Source organism: Poecilia latipinna, unplaced genomic scaffold (genome assembly GCF_001443285.1).
Source record: "Poecilia latipinna isolate Pla-1442-1.1 unplaced genomic scaffold, P_latipinna-1.0 Scaffold2245, whole genome shotgun sequence".
Taxonomy (NCBI): Eukaryota; Metazoa; Chordata; class Actinopteri; order Cyprinodontiformes; family Poeciliidae; genus Poecilia; species Poecilia latipinna.
This window is the reverse complement of record NW_015114861.1, coordinates 44570-69712: the sequence shown is the minus strand read 5'-3', so window position 1 is coordinate 69712 and position 25143 is coordinate 44570. Positions and strand designations below refer to the sequence as shown.

At 36.1% G+C, this 25143-nt stretch overlaps 1 protein-coding gene and 1 long non-coding RNA gene across 2 annotated transcripts in view; one reads left to right on the top strand and one right to left on the bottom strand.

The window, feature by feature from the left end:
- The first annotated feature begins 10675 nt into the window (after positions 1–10675).
- Positions 10676–17778, top strand: LOC106936938 (uncharacterized). The gene is made up of 3 exons (XR_001422266.1): positions 10676–10687; positions 12047–12631; positions 17767–17778. It is a non-coding gene; the product is annotated as an uncharacterized LOC106936938 (long non-coding RNA).
- Positions 17779–18712: 934 nt separating this feature from the next.
- Positions 18713–25143, bottom strand: part of LOC106936940 (double C2-like domain-containing protein beta) — a 41013-nt gene continuing 34582 nt past the window's right edge. Inside the window, exons 5-7 of the mRNA XM_015018197.1 lie at positions 21745–21826; positions 20109–20205; positions 18713–19183 (exon numbers count right to left, since the gene is read on the bottom strand). Coding sequence (XP_014873683.1) covers positions 19050–19183; positions 20109–20205; positions 21745–21826 — 313 coding nt within the window. The 3' untranslated portion in view covers positions 18713–19049. The remainder of the gene's footprint in view (positions 19184–20108; positions 20206–21744; positions 21827–25143) is intronic.

Sequence of the window (25143 nt, the reverse complement as noted above, 5' to 3'; positions counted from 1 at the left end):
ACAATATCAGCCCGACTAAACAAACAAAAGGGCTGTGAACAAAAGTAGAAAAATAAAAGTCAGACAATACAAGTTAAAACATTAAGACCAGGCGTGGCCCTGCCACAGCGGGAGATGAAACGGGCGAGCCGATGCCACACCCCAAACAAACACCGCTCCAATTAGGGCGGATAACGCCGCCACAGTCCAACTTGAGAACAATTGTGCAGAAATCCGGGAGATTTACGTAGCCGGCGCAGAACAACGCCGAACAGGTCCGGGAAACGAACGTAGACAGAGCAGGTCCGGGAAACGAACGTAGACAGAGCAGGTCCGGGAAACGAACGTAGACAGAGCAGCAATGGTTCAACTGTACGAAACCTATATAAAAAAAATGTGTCACCATTTTAACTAAAACTAAAAGAAATTGGAGCTTAGATGAGTGCCAATTTCTTACCTGCTGATCCACAAAACATGCACACACACTCGCAGACCGAGGAAGAAAAGGAACGCAGCGCAGTGGCGTTTTACCTATGATCACACTTCAATTTAGATTTTCTGACCAAGATCAGCTAAAGTGCAGGGAGAGAGAATACCTACCACCAGGATATCAGCGCAATACCAGCCAGCGATTTGTTGCTTTTCGCTGCCAGAGCCCACAGGACGCGAGCCACACAGTGGGAGAACAAAGAGACACATGCCTGAATGAACGCCGCAGCTCCTTATATACACCACGCCCACCTTAAGAACCGGAACTGCTCGCCTGGAAACTACTTGTGTGGAATTATGTGTTTCTATACCACTACAGAATCAAGATGAGGAAATAGTCCTCATCTTGATTAATGATTAATCAAATATCATGATGTAAAGCTCAAAAAAGTTGATTTTACTTCCCTTATAAGGTCATGTGTGTTAGCTTCTCTTCAAGCACATGAAACGTCATAATCCGGTCTCTCAAGGGGATGACACCATAAAATGGGCCTCTCTAAACCCTCTACAATCAATCTTTTATTTTTGCATGCTAGGATCAATATAACTTCCTTCTGGGTGCATCCAGAACAAAACCAAGCAGGGAAACAACTTACAGGTCAGCATAAAAAAGAAATTGAAGCAGCATCTGTTATCAGCACGCATACTTGCTGACTGCAAACGATCCGAAGGATTACCTGCTGTTCACACACATGGCCTCACTCCGCAACTCCCCTACAAGGGAGCAGGATGGAAAACATCTGTGAGAAGTTGAGAGGGAATGTTGCAGCTCTTGTTTTCTGACGTTCAGTTCATCTCACCTCCACACATGGATTGCATCAGGATGATTCAGTGTTGCCAGATGAGTCCTTAACTATCAGAATACATCAGAGAAAATAATTTTGCACTACTTTTTTGCTGTTGATGTTTTTGTTGGATATAAGTAGGCTTCTTCGAACCTCTGGAGTTTTTGAAGTCTAATACTAGGAAGCAGCAGTTTTACTACACTTGAGAAAATGTAGGTGCAAAGTGATGTAGGCAGCACATTTTTCTCTGAAGCAAACCAACAGCCTCAAAGTTTACAATTTACACTTGCAAATCCCAAATCTTCTTTAAGCAAAAAGATTTGTTTAAGCAAATCTTGTTTAAATCTTTTGCACTTAAATTAATGAAACAAAACATTTCTGCTCAACATGTTTAGCTATAAATAAAACACATTGTTTAACATCAGAACTGTTCAGTTTTTTTCATGTAAAATGTCTTCCTATAGCTATTTGACATTTTTACACCCTAGACATGTTAAGAACTCCTGAACTCCTGTAGTTTTTAGGGTCTATCTGAAAATGTCCTGTTAAAAGAGTTTTTCCTTTCTACTAATACTTCATCCAATAATTGATCAATTCAATTTGTCTGACGTACATTATAATCTGGATCAAATTGGGATTATCTGATTTAATTTAAATTTGTCTTTATGATTGTGCTGTACTCACTTAACTATTCAAATGAATGTAGAAAAAAAGGGCAACCTGTGACATCTTTGGACTCGAGCACTTCAATTAATGTAAATGAATAATAGAAAGTGAATACATCTTACATTCTCCACCTAAAATGGCCATAAAAATCACACAGAGACAATATATTGAAATATATATATAAACTAATTTGTCATGTAAAGTACTTTGATTTTTGCTATAAATTAGCACTTTGAAATAAACTGAAGTGAATTGTTGCATCTGCAGGTAGGAGGACATACAAAACAAAAAATGCATCTATACAAATTTTAATCACGGTGGCCAGAGACGTAGGGATGGATGCTGAAGAGTCATTTTTAAATTCTTTTTCTCAAATTCCTTGAGATCAATTGAAGCATGTCTGGATCCAGCTTTAAGTATCAGTTTTAAAACATCAAAAGTCTTCTCTTAATCATTTAATCCTCTCAACTTTAGTTGAAGCAACCTCCCAACGAGTAAATTCTCCCGTCTTTCTTTCAGGAAGAATTATGTCTATTTTCTTTTAGCTCACAGTCTTTCCCGCCAGGGCTCTAATTGGAAAGAACAATTAGTCGTAGCAGCAAACAACAAGCTAATCATTAGACAAACAAGAGCGGGAGCAGCGCCATCACGACAGGGAGATAATTCGGTCCGCAGCATCGTTTGTTAACATGAGGAGGAAAAATAAACTGTTTGTGACAAGCAGCTCTTTTGCTGCCGATTTTCAGATGCTTGAAAGCAGATGAGAGGATAAAAAGTAAATATTTACAACTTCCAGTGAAACATTTCAAATATTAATAGGCTGAAGTAATCAGTAAGCATTCATTTATGAGTTGTATATGTGCTACAATATTCAGAAAATATTATTTTTTGTCCCCGTCTGTAAATCAGAGTGATTGTGTGTAGAAATAAAAACATTAAAAGGCAAATATCAATGTAGGTAAATCACAGTTGGCTAGTCCACTGTTTATTGAAACAAACTTTAAAGAGTAACTAAACCCCAATACAACTTTTTTTCGCTGACAAACTGTATAAATTAATCATTATGCTTCTGTGCAAATGTTGATATTTTCACATGCATCTGTGTTTAATTCTGCAATAGTTTGTCTGAAACCATCTCAGTGCTGCCCTCGTTGGTTTGAAGCTGCACTGTTGTAACCAAATTTTTCAATTGGTTACAACAGTACAGCTTAATTTGATTGAAAGAACATTCAGAACCTCAGGTTTGAAGAGAATACTTGAATTGGAAAACTGTCAATTCAATAGCCTACTGAATCAAGATTTATGTTTAAAATCCCTTGAATAAGTTTGTAATAAATACCTGCTACAAATAAAAATCTAGTTATTAAAACTGAATATTAACTACAAGATTAAACAAAGTCAAAACCAGTTATTAAAGCTCTGCAAACCTGCCAACATTTAATCAAGTTTATTTGTAGCAGAAAGTCAGTTCAGAGTGCTTTACATGATATAAACATACAAAAAACAAAGAAGAAACATAAGATTGCAGTGGCAAAATAAGGAGAAGTAATAACAAGTTATATTCCAGAGTAGAATTAATCTTTTTTCCTGTGTTTATTGTTCTAGGCTTGATTGAAAGGACTGTGTTTCAGCTGCTGTGGAATGTTATGGAAGTTTGTACCAGATTAGAGAAGCAGAAAAACTGAATGCTGCTTCTCAATGTTTGGTTCTGGGATGCAGATCAGACCAGAACCTGAAGACTGAAGGTTGATACATCAGCACTGTGTTGCATCAAAGATTTGTAAGCGATTTATAAACTAACAGTAATAGGTATTTTCTCAAACCTACACAAAAAAGAACCACAGACAATGTATATGAGTTTTCAACCAAACTTCTGCAGAAGGAGAAGACACAGTGAACTGCTTCTTCAAGCCGCTCACCATGTGTTCTGAAAACCTTCAGTTGTTTGTCCCTTTTATTAGCAAGAAGGGTGTGAAAAGGAATGGAGGGGGGTGAAACCCACATCCTATCTTCACAGTAGAATACGAATTCAGAAACAAAGAAGGGGAACACAGAAACTTAATTAACACACAGATAGGTTTTCAGCTCAGGAGTATCCCAGGAAGATCTAAGTCACCATCTGTTAAAACATGCTTGAGGTTAAGGAAAGATTTAATTGTGTCTCCACAGTTTCAACAAATTTGAACACTAAACCTCTAAATAGAAAAACAACTAGTAACATAAAATTACAAATGTAAGAATGATAACAAACATAATTCTAACAAACAGTATTTTAAAGTCTATTCTCTGACCGACAGGGAGCCAGTGGAAGGGTTTTAGAACCAGGGTGATGTGATCCATTTTCCTAGTTTTTAGTTTTACTTGTTCTAGATTTTAATCCACTGTAAATCTGTCGCTGAAAATCTTTAACATTTTCTTTCATTCATATACCTCTCACTATTTTCATTGTCATTTTGGCTAGAATTTTATTTTTTAAAGCATTTTGAGTATAAATTGCAGGACCTGCAGAGTGTCGCTGGAGAGAAACTGGATGGCTGGCCCAGAAAAATAGCAAATAGATGAATTGATATTGTCAACCTTAGCCGTGTTTCCGTTGACCATATAACTTAACATTTTGAAAATAAATACACCTAATGGGAATACACCAATTTTGAAAAACGCTCGTTTCTTGATAAAATGTTTTGGCATTAGAAGGAAGTAGTGTTTTTTGGCCGTATCAAAATTGTTTCATTTAAAAAAATTTTACCCATCACATAAGTTACATGATCAACAACTGGATGTTTTCACTGGACCAAGACGAAGACGACAACAGGAAGTAGTTGGAGGATGATGGCGGGGCATATTTTTAATGACATATCGCATGAGTAAACTTATTTACATGTGATTTTAATTGCATTTCGTATTTAATGGAAAAACCGCATTGATGGGACCATCTGAAAGTTGTCTTCAGTTTTCTCTTCAATAAGTCAGTCAGTTGGGTTTAGTTTTAACACACATCCCTTCCTTGGTTCCAGACAAACGGAGTTCAGCAGACCAAATGTTACCCTCCACTTGTCTTCCTTTCCATTTCCTTTTATTAACTCTCTGCAAATTGATCACAAAACTTGTTCCTTGACTTTCTGGCTGCCCCCGGTTCCATCTGAAAGTCTCGGCAAGAACTCATTGTCTTTTGTAGTATGTTACAGTTTGATGAATCGCACCGGTTCCAGGGATCACAGCGCACACTCTCCATACCCCGAGCCCCCGTTTTAAACCTGCACTAAGCCTGCAGACTTTTCAGGAGATAATTCATATTACTTTCCACAGTCTGAGGAGATGACAGCCTGCATAGCTTCTAAAAATACATGATGAAAGCGCAAGTTCATATGTTTCTATAGGAATGACTCTGGTCTACCTGAATGAAGGCTGTGAAAAGTGTTTCCTTTGATTCTGTTTCGTGTTCGAAGCCACAGCTGTCCTTGCAACATAAACCATAACATTAATAATTAAACACTGCAGGGGTGAGAATATTCACAGTACCAGTTGATGAATGAGCACCTCTGGTTTTCATATGGGCTGATGTCAGGAACACAAAGCTGTTTCTTTCTTCATGCTCCCTTAGAAAAAAGATTAAATCATGCAGTGCATGTAGATGTATCTGTATGCACTGGATAGAGGCACATATGGAAACTGATTAGGGCCACTGAAAAAAAAAAGCTATTTTCTCAGAATTCTGAGAGAAAAGCCAGAATTCTAACTTTTTGTTGTTTTCTTTTCAGTGGCCCTTGTTCTCTTCTGTAATATATAAATAATGTCTGATTTATGATGATTTGCTATTTTTAGTTTTTGTAATTTATTTAGTTGGATTCATTCAGTTATTTTTGTCTATTAAATAAATTGTTTTTGTTCATATTCTTTATGTTGTAGACAAAGCCATCTATCTCGTTATCAAGTGTTCAATATTTTCAAAAATGTCTTTCAAAGTTTTAGTACTTTAAAAAATTTTTTAAGATAATTCCCAGTGCTCCCAGTGCTAACTGCAGACATATTGGTCAGAAAAACAATCTGAGCCAAGAGGAGGATATTAGCGCTCTCAATCATGCTCACATATACACCGCTCACACTCCGCCATAGTTGACCACAGCAGAGTCTATTACGAATGTTAGGACAGTTAGCATGGTAACCAATGATAGCGGAAAAACAGTTTTCCCGCAACTGCAAGTTGTTTCTTCGCCATTAACACATTTAGCAGCACATACACAAGAATGATTGACAGCACAAATTTCCTCCTTCTGGCTCGTATTGGTTGTTTTTGACCAGGAGCGTTGCATTTCTTCAGTCCATCTCATCACATACTGTCAAAACATGGGTACAAGTTTAACAAATGTGTTAAAAAACAGATTAAAAAAAAAATAAAAGTTACATCCTGCAGTTTCAATGTTGTCTTTGTTCACTCAGACACTGCATTAAACAGTGGAATAAATGAGAATTCAAAGCTTACAGTTTAAAACTGTAAACACCTCCTTAACTTTTAAACATCAATGCCAAAAGACAAATCTACCAGAAGGCTGCAGCAGAATGGAGGACAAATAAAAATCCAGATTGTTTGCCCACCAGCCAAGGTTGCATCAGATGAGATGTGACGGTCAAGTCTAAAAAAGTCCCAAGTGTTTCATGCATCACTTCTGAGCAGCTCTGTGGGCCCCAGCGGACAGACAAACGATGCCAACCGTACAGACGGGTTAGAAGACAGGGAAGAGACAGATTACAGAGGAACGACTCCACAAGATCATTGGAAATCATTTGGGCTTCAAGACACAAATATGGCTTACACGGTTACACAGTCAGACAGTCGGCAAACTAAAGAACATCAACCTGCAGGCAAGATGCTGTTAGGATGTCACTGCTTTTCCATTATAAATATGCCAAAACTTTGGTAATAATCCACTAATGTAAAAAAAAAACCCAACAACACAATTTTGCAGTTACAGTGTTCCCACTAAATTGAAAATCACACATGACTAAGTTTATTAACGCAATAAGTCACAAAATAAAACATTCCATGCCATCATCCTCATGCTTTTTCTTCTTCGTGGTTTGTCCCAGTAGTAAAATCAGATTATTGGTTATGTGACTCGTGTGATGCAGAAAAAGTGTTCCCATTGCAGTTTTGTGAAATAAACCAACTTCGATACAGCCAAAAATCCTAGTGTCTATCCTAGATTTTTTATTTTTTTATTTTAATTGGCTTGTTTCCAATAAGCAAATTTATTTTCAAAATGTAAAATTGCACAAATATATGGTTCATGGAAATTTAGCTAATGATCCAGAAAACATCTACAAGTCAACCTGGCGCAGAAACCGAAAAAGGAAAAGTTTTGGGTTGGTCTAATCAAAGTCCAGATTAAAATCAGACAGAAGCTTTGACATGATTTTCACTCATAAATGTGGAGGGGAAAAAAATACCTCCCCTAATCTAAAGACTCATCGTTTTCTATTCCAAACATTTGATGCTAGCTGTTACCACCAAGAACAGTGAAACCACTTAAGTTTAAGGGGTATTTATTTATTTATTTACATGATAACAGGTTTGTTGGAATATTTTTTTCTACTAAGTAAAAAAATGTTTTTTAAATAGCACCAATCACAGACATTAAAATCACAAAGAGCTTCACAAAGAAACAAAATCAAGAATATAAAAACTGACAAAGGTAGCAGACTAGTCTGACTGGTTTTGTTTATTTTCTTTTGTTTATTGAATGAAATCTTCATGGAAAAAATATTTTGTGTGTAGAGGTAGAAACAGAAAAGATTTGTGATTCTATAGATATGATTATTAGATATTAATTCCTGCTGAAAACCAGGTGAGGTTTTATGGACTGAATTCAGTGTTGTTCCAAGAATCTGATTCAGTAAATATTTAAATGAAGAGAAAACTTAGAAATGATTACAGTAAAAAGGTGTTTTTCCTCACTGTGACCATGAAGCTTCATCTCTGACCAGCACTGTAATAATTGGGCATCATGGGTAAAATAAAATCAAAGCAGAAGGAGCTGAAAAACAATTAGAGTGTAAAACTGGGGCGTTGCATTCTGGAGGAAGTTAGACAATGGCTTTCTAAAGAATATCCATACAGGCATTAGGCCCCTTTTACACAGAGTCTTAGCTGAGTTTCTATTTACCATAAAACTGCGCAAAAGAGAATTACAAAAATAAATTTGCTCAATGAAAACAAGCCAATGTCGAAGACCCTGAAAGCCCTGGGTAAATTAAATAATTTATTTCTAGTTTTAGTTTAATTAATCGTAAAATTGTCTTTTGTTTTAGTAATGAACTGATTGATTATTCACAACATGCACTGTGACCCACTGGTGAACTGTTATTGACAGATTATGTTTATTATATCAGTCATGGGGTTGTGTGGAAATTTATTAGTAATCAGTATCTCACAGACTATGGAGGACCAAAACTGACATGATAAAAAATAAAATCATAAATATATATTTTATTTTTCCTTGTCCTTACACATGTTGGCATCAAGAAATGTATATATTTTGCTTTTCTTTCCTTTATACATGCGCTGTCATCAAAAAATTTATACTAATTTTTCTTTTCCTTACATGTGTTTTTGTCAAGAATTGTATATATTTTCTTATCCATTTTCCCTAAACATGCGTCTTTGTCAAGAAAAGTATATATTTTGTTTTGTCGTTTCCTTATACAAGCGCCTCCTTTTATTACTTTTCCTTGTGCATTGCAGCGTTGTCGTCAAGAAAAGTTAAATGCAAATGAGGGGCGGTGTCGTCAGGCTTCAGCTTCTGCTGATGGGTTGGTTAGCATCACACTGGACTTAGTAGTGAAACAAATGTTCAAAAACTCAGAGAAATTACTCCATTATTGCATTTTTTATACCATACTCTGATAGCAGGCAGCTAGATAATTATTTCCCAAAATCAGTTTTCAATTTGACTTGAATTGAAACTGAATTTGAGAAATCTGTTGTTTTCTTACATGTTCTTCTCAAATAAATATTAAACAACAAAACATGTTAAATGCAATAAAAACATGCTCCTGTTTACTAAGAGTTTGTAAATAATAGATGATTTGTCTTATGTCCTCTTTTAGTGGCATTTCAAACTGTTTTTACTGGTGCAAAGACTCATGACTGTAGCTCCTAATTAAAATCCTTGTTTATTTTGGGCCTGCACTCATAAGCGAGTAATGGATCCCTGAGTCCACCTGGAGGAATGAATCAGACATTTTCTAAAAAACAAAAATAAAAACAAGCCAAAACAAAAACAAACCCCTTCATCAGGTGCTTCACATATTTGGCCTTTGAAGGATTACACAAGCTGCAGGTTTTAGGCATGAATTAAATGAAGTTAATCTTTGGCCTTGACATTTGGATTGTAATTAAAATAAAGGAGAGACAGTTGTGCAGCCAGATTACAGGCTTTCTGCAGCTCGCCTTAATTGCAGCCAGCATTCCTGTTTGTGTAAAAAAGGGAAACTGAGTTAAGCTGTAATCTCTTCCTTGTGACTGAGATCAAATCCCGAGAACAATCAAGCTTCTAGCAGAACTCGGACCTCGTCTTAGAGGAACCGCCCACCATGACAGAACAAAACACAGATCTATGCAAACAAAATTCTGCTGGTCGAGCAGAGACCCGCTTGCTAAACAGGCTATAAGAGCTTCCATTAACAGCTGAAATGTACAATTATAATCTGAAATGCACCAAAGATGCATGAAATGTAATATCAGTCACATTTAAGGTGACCTATTATGCTTCCCTGACCAGGTTAGGATAGTTCTATGGTCTATACAAAATCTGCACAAAAACATAAAATCTCATTGTAAATAATGAGACTTTAGGGCCTTATGTCTTTAAAAAGCAGAAGTGGAGCCTCCTGCACAACCAACAAGATTAGTGCATTTTCAAACTGCACATCTTAATTATTTAATAGGTAAATCAGACTCAATAATTAAATCTTTTCCTTTGCAGTTGGTTAATCATTAGTGGTGGGGCTCGATTAAAATTCTTACTTGAGCTAATTGGAGGGTTTGTAATTAAATTGTCAAAATAGGCAACATTTTTGATTCAAAAACGCTTTTTGGTTTTAGATTATTGAATAAATAGACATATGAGATCAACAAAGATATTAAGATATTATATCCTGAACTAAAATTAGAACAACTTAAACTCAATTGGAAAGCTAATTCCGATGTGTTTCAGGGCTTCCATATTGTGACATGATATTCACTCCCAGTGGTACATTTTTTAATAAAGCAAAAATCACAAGACAGAGTCAAAGCAGTTACTAACATGTGGGAAACGTTTCTGACATATTACCAATAAAACCTGAGAAAAAGGGAACCTATTAATCTTATATTTGTGTTTTGTTTTTATTGCCTTGTTTTTATTACTGCATCCCTCTTCTGACAGGCAGTAATGTTTTCTTTTTCTTCATTACCTGCAGAGAGTTTGGCTGCAGGACCCGATGAACCTCCAGAGGCACTCGCTCCATCATCCTATGCATTTTCCATCTGTTAGATAGATGAAAGCACAAATTTCTTCATTTTTGGTTGCTTTCAAACACATAAATCACAAACTTTTATATGCTGTGGAAATATGCTGAAAGTCTGCCTCTTGACAGTGAAAAAAAATTGGCCATAATCTATAGTTCAGTTCATGCTCCAGCAAAAAAAAAAAAAAAAAAAAAAAAGAAAAAAAAAAAAAAAAAATCCTCTAATGGGGACAATCAGAAATTTGACTTCGGTCTCTACATTAGTTTTGTTTTTTGCTTATTTTTTAACATGTTCTGTCAGAGTAGCAATAGAAATTGCTATGACTGCCAAGCTCAACAGATTTGTTTTCACAAGCGGAGTATCAAAGCTTTCATGGCAATACCATTATTAGAAATTGCCTTGGGTTTATTTCAAATAAAATGTACATGTAAAAGACAGGAAAAGAAAAGCTGCTCTTCTTAAAAGAAAGAGAGAAAAGACCAAGAAACCACAGAAACACACAATTCATTTAGAACAACAATGACTGCATTTCCATTCACCATATGATTGCACAAAATAGAATTACAGAAATAAATTTGCTTAATGGAAACATGCCAATTTTGAACAAACATGTTTTTTGAAAGGTTTTTGCGCTTGGCTGAGGTGGTTTTTCAGTCGCAACAAAGTTTGTATATTTTTCAATGCTAAATATTAAAATGGTATTGTTTTACTGTTGTTTTTTGTTTAAAATTATAATACTCACAGAAAAAAGGATTTATGATATTACAATTTCTACAATTTAAACTTTTCAGTTTGCAAAACTGATAACAGGATCCTAATCCGAATAATACCAATTTGAAAGTTTGAGGAGATTTTCTTTGGCCAAAACAAATTAACAAAATGTTGTTGGATGAAGGACTTCTTGGTTGTAAGAAGGGTCTGTGTTCTTTGTGTTAGTTTGCACGAGATTAAGGTGGAGATGTCTATTCTGCAATGCTGATGTAATAAAAAAAATATAAAAAAAAACATGGCAGATGTTGCTGAAAATTGCAATTTCATCACTTTTTTGGGCACAAGACAAACTCCTTGACACAACAATGTGCACAGCAGTATTAGCAGCACTCTATTTGTTTCTGCTTTTATAGAAGGAACTTGACTTGAGATAAAACCTCTAAAAAGTGTGATTCTGTTGTGCTTCTTCGAGCTGTTAATTTTCAGGTAAAGCCCAGCGTTATTCATGTGCTTTTTTCTTTAGGACATATTCCGTGCAGTTTTCTAAAGAAGTATTAAAATATTAAAAAGGTAGATTAGCTGTAGGGACAAAATATCACGGGGGAGACCAAATTTGTAGTCAAACAGTATTTGTAGTAATAGTGACGCTAAACGGGCCTAATGTCTTGTTTACTGTATGGTAACGATATTGGAAACAGCAAAAGTCATTTATGTTAATATACTTGATTAGCATAGCAGCTTAATTAAATAAAATTTACTGTAAACTTCTGAGAAATAAAACATACATAATGAAACTTCTACAGGCATGACGGATTTATAAGAAATCCGTCATCAGTCTTGTGGTAATGCTAACATCATTGATGTTAGCATTACCACAAGCATTTATGAGCAGAGTCTGGTTTTAATGTAGATTCAAACTAAACCTTTTTCATTTTCGTCTTGCAGGCTGGCGTTTGTAAGAACGAACCTGTCAGACCGGATAGTAGAGGGTAGAATAGGTTATCTTTTCTGTCTTTTACCTCTCTCTCCGTCTATCCCTCTATCTTTTTAGATATAGGTTTTAGCATAGACTGAAGATGAGGGTTCGTTCACAAGTGTTTCCACGTAAGACGAAAAAGAAAAGAATTAGTTCCGAGGCCGTTTTGAAGACTTGGTCTTTAAAGCCCCATACCTTATGCCTTCCCGCAGAAGGCTCCTTCCCGCAGAAGGCGCCTTCCCGCAAGAAAAGCTCCTTTCCGCAGGAGGCTTAAAGTACGGGGCTTTCAATACAAAGTCTTATAAAAAAGCCCTGGCACTAAAACTTTTCTTTTTCGTCTCACGTGGCAACACTGAACCCTCATCTTCAGTCTATGCTAAAACCTCCATCTAAAACGATAGCGGGACAGACAGAGAGAGAGGTTAAAGACAGAAAGAACAACCTTTTCTATCCTCTGTCCAGTCCAACTGGTTCGTTCTTACAAACGTCAACCTGCAAGACGAAAGCAAAAAAAAGTTAGTGACCAAATGATCGCAGACGGCCTACATTCAAGGACTCTGCTTCAGCCGGTCATTGACGTCAATCTGTGACGTATGATTCGGGCTTTGTCTTTGAAAACCGAGGATCACGTGACCAGCTGAGCCAATCAGGTGCAGGTGACGTCACAGTCCTATTGACACAGTATTTGAATGTAGGCCCTTTTACTTTTTATGCCTTCCCGCAGAAGGCGTAAGGTAGGAAACTTGCGCTCTGCGGGTGGAGGAGGAGGAGTTGCCCCTGCTGCGGTGGAACTGTACTTCCTGGAGGGCAGATCTGTATGTAAATGAGACCAATCAGAGACAGGTGATTGGCTCAGCTGATCACGTGATCCTGGGGTGGCAAAGTCAAAGCTCGAGTCACACGTCACAGATTGACGTCAATAACAGGTGTTCAGACTGTCAGATGTGCGCATGCGCATACCGTAATGCGCACGCGCACATCGATATCACGTCACATACTTCTTACTCAGCAGATTTCTTATAAATCCGTCATACCTGTAGAAGTTTCATTGTTTGTGTTTTATTTCTCAGAAGTTTATGGTAAATTTTATTTAATTAAGCTGCTATACTAATCAAGCATATTAACATAAATGACTTTTGCTGTTTCCAATATCGTTACCATACTGTAAACAAGACATTAATCCCGTTTATCGTCACTATTACTACAAATACTGTTTGACTACAAATTTGGTCTCCCGCGGGATATTTTGTCCCTATAGCTAATCTACCTTTTTAATACTTCTTTAGAAAACTGCACGGAATATGTCCTAACCTCCCTGCGCCTCCACAAGAATAACGCTGGATGCTGACCGAAGCTGGATTAGGCAACAAGCAGAACAACACCTCTTTCTGGACACTGGGTGGAAATAACTAAATTTTTCTTATTTCTATTTTTTTTTATTTACCGTGAACTTCTGAGAAATAAAACACACTAAATGAAACTTCTACAGTTATGACGGATTTATAAGAAACGTAACATCGATTTGCGCATGCGCATTACCACAAGGTACGCTGGATTTATGAGCAGTCTGCTTTTGATATAGATTCAAACTAAACCTTTTTTATTTTCGTTTTGCAGGCTGACTTTTGTAAGAACGAACCAGTTAGACAGGATAGTAGATGATAGAATAGGTTATCCTATCTGTCTTTTACCTCTCTCTCCGTCTATCCCTCTATCTTTTTAGATATAGGTTGATGAGGGTTCGTTCATAAGTGTTTCCACGTAAGACGAAAAAGAAAAGTATTCGTGCAGAGGCCGTTTTAAAGACTTTGTCTTTAAAGCCCCATACCTTACCTTACCCTTCCCGCAGGAGGCATAAGGCGCCCCTGCTGCGGTGGCGCTTCAAGTCCTGGAGGCCGGACCTTATATGTAAATTTTAAGCAATCTGTGTTATGTGACTAAGACTTAATAGTCACATGACATGTGATACAGATATATGATGTAGATATGTAGAAATAAATATTTAAATTTACATCACAGTATTCTTGACAGTATTTGAATGTAGTCCCTCTGCCATAATTTGCTCGCTTCCTCGTTTCTTTTTCTTGTCAATTAAGACTAAAACCCATCAAATATAAACGATCTCCCTCTGTAAGGGAGCGAGTTCATCACCAGCTCATATAAAGCTGGTGATGGCTTAATGTATTTGAGATGTTTCACTTTGACAAGCATTGCAAAACGAGATGAAACAATGAAAGGGCCTACTTTTAAATACTGCATGTAAAGCAGTTTATTTGCAGTCATGGAATACTATTAAAAATTTAACCATACAGGCTAAATTTTGTGTTTTTATCAGTGACCATAACATTGATTATTGTAAATAATTTCTTAGTAGCCAGACATCATATAGACAAATGTCGCTTCTTTAAACTTTTAAATAATCCATAATTTTATTCAGTTATTTTTTTTATTGTTGTTTTATAAGTTCTTCTATTTTGTCAAGTCAAAAGCTGACTTCTTTTTTGAAAACATTCACAATTTTTGAATTGCCCTGAACTATTTTTAGTATTTTTTTAAGCTGTATGTTGAAGTTGCACCGTTAAACGCTCGATACATTTTAAGTTGTTAGTGTTGAGGTTTTCTTGTTTGTTTAGTTCTGTTCATTTTTGTGTATGTTGCAAATACACAATCTCACAAGAGATCAACTTGGCTGACCTTTGGTGACCTCTAATTAAAATGATTCCAGAACAAACGGAAATGGACAAACTCCAGAACCACACTGTCAATAGAAGCAAGAAAAGACAAAATGCTTTCCTTCTGGCAAAGGACTAAAATATAATTTGATACAATGCATTTATATTCATACATTCAACAAACCAGAAAATATTCAAACAAGTGCCTGAGTAGTAAAAAGGAAATAGAACAACAAACAAAAGGAGGAATTTTAATTCACATCAAGTCACGCGTTCAAATAGTCAATACAGCAGCCAAACAGGCAATGCAATAGTGTTTCAAGGTACAAAATGTTCTCCAGAAGAAAACCGACTCTTAGCGTAATTTTAGAGCATCCACAGTCAAATATTTTCTTTGTTTATACAGAAAACAGTATCAAACATTAGGCAAAGTCATCTCATGACAAAACCATGAACATACGCATGCATTTAAGATTTTTTTTTTTTCCGTTTGTTTCATAATATTGAGCTTGCACACAAAGGCAGACAGGTTACAAAACCAAAACCACGTGTTGGTTGTATTCATTACGTATTCACCAGAGAGCAAGAGGGATCACCGTGTCAAGGAGAATATTGAGATGCCAACAAGGTTTCATGGCCATAAATCAATGCGGCTGGAAAGGCTGTTAACACTTAGGGAAAACAGAGGCGTGACGCCTGATGGGATGAATTAAAGATGTTAGTCCCCAGCTTCTATAAAGGTGATATAATGAAAAAAAAAATCAAAGTAAATGGATGGGATCTAATAATTCAAACAGTAACAGAGAAGCCATGGTTAGATCATTAAACAAAGGGACAACAGTGCTGCTCATAGCTATCGACCGACTGTAATCAGTGAGATAAAATGATGTGATCGCTAAAACCGTCAGCCGCGCCGACGGCATCGACATGCTCCTGTAAAACAAACAGAGTCAATCACTTTTAGGGACAAGAAGCTGTTAGCTAAATGACGAGCCTGACAGGAATTCTGATCTTTGAACTGTTTCTTTTTTTGTTTGTTTGTTTGTTTCGTTTGGTTTTCCCAGTCTGTTTTACAACGAGCGTGCAGTGGAAATTTACAAGACGTGTGGTGTGGTGAGTGTGTGGCCATGCAGAAAAGGTCGCACTCAGAGTGGTAAAAATCACAAACACGTGACATGCATCCCAAACTACTGAGTCCTCCACATAAGATAATTAAAAACTGAATTATTTAAGTTCTGTTCAAACATAGGAGCAGATCGGTAAACACAAAATGAACATTTCTAAGCACTAGGGCTATGCACTGAAAAAACACTAATCTTACCAACTATTTTGGTCTAGTTTCTTAGCATACTGAAAATAAGAGAAAATTAACTTACAAGTAACTTTTCAGCAAGATAAATGAGCTTGTTTTAAGTACATAATTATTTTATATTGATGAAAAAGTACTAGCTCCACTGGTAGTGAAGTACTGGGTTACAAGTGTACTAATAAAATTGTACTAGAAGCTAAGCAAAAATACTTGGTAGGATTCAGTGTTGTTACAGCATAGACGTACATTCTGTCTGATACATATGAGATCAAACACAGGCTGTGGGTGTGTTAAAAACTCTTCCCATCAATCTTTTTGCAAATTCTGCATAAATTGTTTTTTGCCTTTGCATAAACATATCACTGTAAACAATGCATGCTCTGAGTGTTCATAATACTTTATTGTATTTTGTTTTACGTCAGGATTCACTCAGGGTTTCTGCAAACTTAAATAATTTCAATGCAACACTTTGACCACTTCTTACCTAAATAAATTCTGAAAAATATGTGAGTGACCTTTAATATCCCTACGTAACATGCCAAGTTCCCTGGACTCGGCATTGTCTGCTCTTTGCAGCTTTGTTGCTACAGACAGGAGACAATGTGTCCTGTAGGCCAGTCATGAGAAGTTTTGCTGGATGATAAATTGTCCCAGTAATTAATTGGATAAATAATGATGATATTTAATAATGGCATTAAAATGTAAGTTAAGTCTCAAATCGCAATAAACTTTAATTTTGTAAACACTTTACACTGAAACTGGAAGATATTTTAAATATCCAAAATAAAACACAACCAAAAACAAATAAAGTGGATTATGATGTCTCTGAAAACAAAACTGTCCTTCAAAACTATTAATTATCGGAATCGNGCTAATTTTAATTTATCATGCCATTAATTGATTGCTTATTTTGTCAGGCTTAGTGTTCAGCACATTGTATTTTTAGATAAAATTTAGTGTTTCATGATTTCTTTTTTACACTTTTATTTTGTTGCTTTTAGTAGTAAAATAAATAAACCTCACAGGGAATTACTTACGTTGCAAAAATACAATAAATGGATGCACTCCCATAGCAGAGGAGCTGATGGTTAATATTTATCAAGAATGTTTTGATATTCAAAATGCTTAAAAACACTATAAACTAGTTGAAAATGTCTTATGCTTTCCTGCATCATGGGACTTGTAGTTTAACCAGAACTACATCAATGGCACCAGAAAAAAACAGGAAATAAATGGTGGAAGAAAGGAATGAAAAGTGAAAATAGTTAAAGCTCAAAAATCTGGGTGTATTTTTTTGAGTTTCTAAGGGCTAATTTAAAACTTTACAGAAACCCTGTCACCTTTCCACACTCTTGCAGAAAACCATTTTCAACAGTGTAAACACTACACTGTAAGCACATTTGGAGCTGTCCAATCATACGGTACCAAGAGTTCAACAAGTGATTTTCACCAGCCAGGTCCCCACTGAATGTCACTCTGCTGCTGATTAGAGCCTCTGAGCCCAGCAAACCACAGGTTCAGGATGCTTTTTGTTGTTTTTTGAGCCTGGTGATTGTAAATGTTTCCACTTCTGTGTGTCTCAGAAGATCTTAGACGTCTCAGTGGTTTTTATCCTTAATCTTAAAGGGCAGATTTCACCACTTTTCTGACACAATAAAGCCATTTGGAGGCAGGTTTGTAGGTAAGTAAATATATGGAGTGATTCAAAATGGAGTGATGAATACTTTTCTTACCTGGACAATTTGATTATTTCAAAATGTATCAGCTCTGTAGACGAATAATTGGATTGAAGATTCAATGCAAAGTCCAAGCAGGTTGCCAATTGCTGCATTTCCATCGACCATATAATTGCACAAATTGTAATTTTGAAAATAAATTTGCTAAATAATAATAAAAAAGCATTTTTAATCATAAAAAGGTTTTGTGCAAGGATGAAGTGTTTTTTTTTCAGCTGTATCAAAATTAGTGAATTTGAAAATAAAACTGCAATGGAAGCAATTTTTTGGCATCATGAGTCGTGATCAACAACTGAATGTTAGTACTGGCAGAAAATATGATGAGGAAGATGACAGGAAGTGGTTGGAGGATGTTTTTTTTTAATGACGTATCTTGTGAACAAACATATTCATGTGTGATTTTAATAACATTTCTCATTTAATGGAAAAATCCCAATTGCAAAATTGTTTTTTCAACATTAGCAGAATATCTGTAAAGTTATGTGCATGTGTAATGGAAATGCAGCTACAGATTATGAATTTTTGTCATGTCAAGACGAGAACGTTAAGTTTCTGCCAGAGGTTTTAGTCAACCAAAGTGTTTATCATGCATTTCCGTCTCATTTCCATATTTTGACCCTAAATATTCTGTCAGATTGGATTGTTAATGTTCAAATGACTCTACTACTACTGCTCAGTCTGTTGTGTAAAACCTTAAATCAACAATATTAAACAGCAACATCTTCCCACACAGGTTCGTCTTTACAACACCAAACATGAGAAAGAAGCAAATGTTAGTTTGATACGATGCACATTAGGAAATATTTGCTACTCTTAGTTTTTCATACACGTTCCCGCCTACATTTCTGCTTTATTTCACGTTTTGTTTCTCTCCTTCTTTTTATTTGGTGAAATTTATTCAGCTGCTGTAAAAGGCCTCATCAAATAGAGAGCATTTGCTTCTTTTATCTTCACTGATCATGCAAGAAAGCTGAAAAGCTAACGAGTCAACAGCACAAACCCCGCCATCATTCTCCGTGTTGACTCAATATCTCGGGAAATGAGAATACATCAGCAGCCGTGCGAGTTGTGTTTTTAAATGTACAAGATGTGGAAAGTATAATTTGAGCCCTGTTGACAGGAAAATGTTTTCCCAAAGAGAGGAGTTGGATGTCTGATGTGAGAAAAACGGAGAAGAGCTGAGGAAATGCAGGTGGAGGGGTCGGATCGGGTGCAGGCCTTCAGTCATTCATTGAGCCGGGTAACTCATTGGTCAGCGTGTGCCAGCGTTCGATTTTTTTGTCCTTGTTTTTGAGACAGTCGAACCAATGTTTGAGCCTCTCTCCGTTCGCGTTGATGCCCAGAGACACTCCACCTAGAAGATGACGCACAGACAAAATGGATGAAGAAGAAACTTTCAAACTATCTCTGTGGACTTTTTCTTTTTGCCTTTCCACTTATTGTGAGTTCAGTCATAGCACACACTGCAAAATTACAAACTGTTACTCAGTATTCCTAATGCAAATATATCGATATATCTTGAAATAAGACAAAACTAACTTACAAGTAACTTTTCAATTGGTGTGGGCATTTTTATATCACTTATCATTTATCGTGATACAATTTTTCAATTAGTACTTCAACACTTTTGCTAACTTTGAAAATATCTAGCGCACTTAGCTTCCTATTAATTAGGTTTCTCTGATAAATTGTAAAGGACCAGTGAGGTTTTTGTTGAATAAAATTTGACATCTGTGTTGAAGTTTTGGTTACTGACTTAAGAATTCATGAAGTAGTTAGACGTTTATATTCATGATCTTATTTTGAAGTGTGTGAAGTCCACCTACACAGCAGTTCTGTTTCCTCTCTTCATGTTCTCCGTCTCTTTTTTTCCTCAATAACTTTATTTCAAACATAAACTATTATAGAACAAATACATTATGCTAAAATTAAATTGGAGATAAAGCTAATTATATAATTTGAATTGAAGCTAGTGTTTTAGCATTATCTTATACTAAATGCCATGTTTGTGTAGCATTTAGCGTTAGCAGAGCTAGTGTTTATGATTAGTGCTCCAGGCTTAATGTAGCTAACTTTTTAGTTAGTGGATCCCACCACTGGAAGTCTATAAAAGTTGATATTTTAAGGTGATAAAGTTTGTTTTTTATGGAGACGTTGAAAGGAAGCTGAACAGATGGACTCTTGGCTGGACAGCAGCTACGATGTGCTGCTGGATACCAATACACCTATTAAACCTGGTCTTCTACAGCAGAAATTGGAGCTGATGGAATCAGACTCACCGATGAAATCGTTTGATTTTCCTATGTCATAATCCCACACTGTGACCTCCAAAGTCTTCTTAGTGAGGTCTGCATATTTTATGTCGTAACAGAACTCCTGCAGGGAACAAAGCAAAAAAAAAAAAAAAAAAAAAAAAGAAGTTTGTTTAAACTTACCTAATGTGTACAGACATTTTCTTTAAGTTTTTACTGATCTCCAGCCCTGTATCTGACTGTATTCAGGGAATAACACTGAACTAAAAATGGTTTGTTCTTGAAAAGGCTCTAAAATATCACCAAGACAGTTTCATGTAATTTATAGATCTTTACAAATCTGTCTTCAAATGACCAGTAGGAGGTCACCTGTGATTATTTTGGTATGGTCAATTGGCCCAAACAATACATAACAACAAGATAACATCCTGGAGTTCACATTAAGGTTTCTGCTCAACCTTAATCATTGCCCTGATGCATGGGAGGATGCTGGACTCTGACAGAAAGGCTGAGAGGTGATGCAGGAATACGGGCACCAAAAATGTCAGAGGAAATGTCAAGCTGCCAGATTGCGGGGAGGTTCGACCATTTCAATACGGCCGGATACATCCAAACTGAAACACCCTGACATCCAGAGGAAATAGAAAAACATAAAAACATCTTCAAAAATGACCTACTGTGCTTCCTTGAACATGTTAGGATAGGTTTATGGCCTATAAAGCAATATGTTCTTTACATTTTTTGCATAAAATCATTCTTAGATATTATTTCAGTTTTAGGGCCTCTGTCACTTTACATCCAAATAATGTGCTGCTGGCTACATCCCCCAACTCAACATTTACACTCATATGTGAAAATGGCTGCAAATAGACATGCTATTATACAACCATACATCTTTGAAAAGCATTAGTAGAGACTCCTGCACAACTAACAAGAATACAGCAAGTGATTTCTGGATGGTAAGTGAACAACAAAACATTTAACTTTTCCAGCAGCCATTGTACAGCGCATTCTGCGGTAAAACCAGCTGACCAAACTTGGTGGAGCTCCACTTCGATTGCTAGGTAAAAGGCAGAGCTCCATTGGGGTTGCTGGGAATTGAGCTAGGCAATGACCAGTGCCTACTGATCTGTGAGATTAGATTGCAGAGGTTTTCAAAACGGCTCATTTTTCAGACACCAAAAACATAAATTTGTGGCTGGGTGTTTTTTAAGCACTTATGCTGTTTTTAGAAACAGTTGAGATCCAAATGGAAGTATAAAAATATGCAAAATATCAATTTTGCTGAATATGTTCCCTTTCATATCCTGCTGAACCTCTGAGGCTCAAAATATTTCAGATTTATTCCCAAGTGTTGTGGATATTAAGTGTGCATATGTTCAATAAGAATTGTACATTTGTTGTAATCTGTCTCATTGGCTCTAATAAAAATATTTAGGAAGAAAAGGTTTCAGTTTTTGTTTTTCTTTCTTACCAAAAAGATGATGATAAAGAAAAGAAATAGGAAAACATGAACAACATCATCATCACACTGTGCCTCTCTTCTGATTTGGCTTCTGAGCAACAAAATCCCCAGACGAGCCTTTATTTTAAATTGAAAACATAAAAACAGAGATAAATGAAACCTAACTGCAGGTTTTTTAGGGGAAGTTGTGGTTTTTACCTCGTTGAACTCAGGATTGAGGGTCTTCTTCTTCACGGCGGTCTTGTGCTTCGACTTTTTGTTCTCGTCAGGCTTCAGGTACCTGCAGAGGAGAGGGAAGTTTAATCTGCTTCTGTTTCTCCAGCCTGGCATTACACAGTTACTGCTATATTCTTCTGCCCTCAAGGGGGTGCTGTGGTAACACCTTGCATTTAATGACCCAGCCACATTGCAGCACATTATTCACACTAAACCACCTAATTACCTGACTTTAAGACCCTCTGGCTGGTATTAGAGATCATTTATCTCAGTCAGGACGGACATTTTATTTTACTGTTTTAGCTGTAAATGTTTATCATTATGTGTTTCTGATGGGTTTGCAGAGGAAAGTGTGCATCATCTCGCAGCAATAAATGATTTCAAACCTGCTCAATAGACCTGGATGTAACAATAATACTGTAAAAGATATAAAATAAGTAATAAACATATAGCTTTCATATAATATGATGTATAATTATTTTTAAATTCAAAGTCAAACTTGTTTATTTTTTCTTTACTGCAGTTGGATGTTTTATTCATGTAAGTCCTTTATATTCAACTCCACTGGCTTTTAAAAGCTAGAATTTGGTTTACAAGCTTCAATTTATTGTGGGTTTATACATGCAGGCTCAAATTTGGGGGCATTTATCTACACTGATTTTGTATATGGTTTAATGTCTTGTAGACATTAAAAATTACTTTTTCCAGATAAATTCTAAAGCACTAATTTAGTTGGATGTTTTGTGTGAACTTTCAGATGAATAAAGTTCAACATCTGAGTTAAAGTTTTGGTTAGAGAATGTCCATTAGTTACACATTTATTTTTATGCTTTTATTTTGAAGTGGGTGAAGACTGTTTAGACAACAGTCAATCCCATTCTCTCTTTTTTCTCCCCAATAACTTTATTTCAAACAAAAAAAGTAACAGAACCAAAATAAAACACGAAGACAGTAGAGAACAATATAAGATAATACCATATCGAAGGGCATTAAAAAACTGTATGTCAAAATTAAATTAGTCCTCAGGGTTGGAGTCTTTCAAGGGAATATATATATAATCTAAGATCGAGTTAATGTTACCATTAGCTTCTGATAAATACTGTGTTGGTGGAGTGTATTAGCATTAGCGTTTAATGCGCTGGGGTTAGCTCAACTAACTTTTTAGCTATCAGTACCCACCACTGCAGGTTTGATTACACATGTGCTGAGAGCTGATATTCCACAGTCTAATATATCTAATAAATGTGATTGACGAATTTAGTCTGATTGGTCATAAATACGCAGGTTGAGGCAGAAAGTACCTTTCCACACTGATAGGGGGCAGTGCTGAGCCCAATAGACACAAAGGACAGCAGGTGCTTTTCTTCTACGCATTAAAAAGACTGAAAACGATAAAAGAATAAATAACTAATAAATACAGTCGAAGTAGAACCATTACAGGTCATCTTCACTGAAGCAGCCAGACTTTTGAAACAAGGATGATTTTTAACGGAATGACAGAGATATTCATGGAAAATATGAAAATATTTGGAAATTTTGGTATTTTAAAGACCAAAATGAAAATAATTCGGATAAATAACATGATTACAAAGTAACATTTTTCCAAATCAATTTCTTTCAATATACTGTAAAACTTATGAAACCTTAACAAAAGCTACAGGTATGTGTCTGCGTTTGGTGAAAAAAAATGTTGAATAAACTATTTTGGTTAAAAAATGCCTTTTCTTCATTCTGAGAAGTTACTCACAATGAGTAGATGATCCAGAAATTTTACTCAATAAAGAGTGGCAATAAGTCACGATAAAGTTATTCAAGTAAAACTAAAACGCACAGTGCAGTCAATAAACTCCTAAAAGTATTTTTTTTTCCCAAAAAGTTGCTCAGGTAAATGTAACTAGTTACTAGCCGACTCTGCTCACCAGTCATGATCCTCACACGCTGAAATTGTGAAAAGTATCCTGAGGAATCTCAGCACAAATAAACATTATAACTAATTACAGAACCATCTGCAGAAAACAGAGACTGACTTTCTAATCCTTTCTCATTTCTTGTCTCGATGCAGCTGCAGCAGTTGTGTGTAACGACCAAGAAGCGATACCGTTCCGCCTCACATTCCTGGTAATTATCGAGGTGTTGCTGGCCTCCTGAAAACATGCAGCAGGGTGTTTGTTCCTTATTCTCCATTTGCATTGACGGCAGTCGGTGAGTCAAAGCTGAAAGCAGATTCTTTGTGACCACCGTTGCCCCGGGTGCGTCTGTGAACGCATCTGTCCAGTGGATGCTGTTCAGTAACTTGTTCATTTTAATAAGAATATCTGGTCATATTGTCTCAGGTTTACAGAGTTTCAGCAGCAGTAAAATCTCTGCTCACTGGACCCAGACTCCCAGTTATTTCCCCAGATACCAGAGAGTCTTTAAGGGAGGCTAAGTGGGTTATTGCTCACCCACTTCGCCTAGAGGGAAGCGGGAGCTGGGGCCGCTGTTGATGAGGACAATGCAGTGAGTTTAATTGTTGTCATGTAATGGGACCAGTGACCTCTCCAGGCAAAACGATCTTCAAGCAGAAGTTATGATGCTAAAAAATGTCACTATCCTGTGTGTATCTTAACCACGGCCGGATTTACAAGAATCTGGGCCTCTGGGCTGGAGCCAGTTTGGTGCCCTATTCTTTTACTAATGTAAACTGCAATACAGAAATAAATAATCCTGAACATAAATTGATGCATGGTAGGTTGAATACATTCCCTGAGCCATGGCTCTATATCGTTCCAAAAACTATTATGAAGTTATTGAAAATTGTTGGATATGTGAGATTTTTATGTATATAACCAATATCCATAAAAATCTCACAATATTAATATAATTCATTAGATATGGGCCTATTAGTTTTATGTTAAGTACAAAACATGCATTGATAAAAGTAAAAATTAAAATAAAATTTTTTTTTGAGGAGGAACAGAATTAATTTAGTGAACACTTGATCACAACGTCAACATGTGAAACACTTAGCCATTTCTGCTTACATTGGCTTTACATCACTGCTAGGCTGATCTATTGATTAATTTTTGGATAAACTGATTAATAATTTAATCAGTTATCTTTTATAATTGGATAACAAAAGGTGCTTAATATGATATTATTATTATTATTATTATTATTATTATTATTATTATTTGTTACAAATTTGACTCCTGTGAGACTAAACTGCCACTTATTGAGGAATTCTGAGTAAAACATATTTACAGACAAAGAAGATTTTTCATCTTAAATGCAGAATGTATATATTTTTCATACAGTTATGACTTAATTACTGCTCTGAGTTTGTTGTTCTTTCAGCACATAGCCCTGCGTAGATCCATCCATCCATGCATCCATGCATCC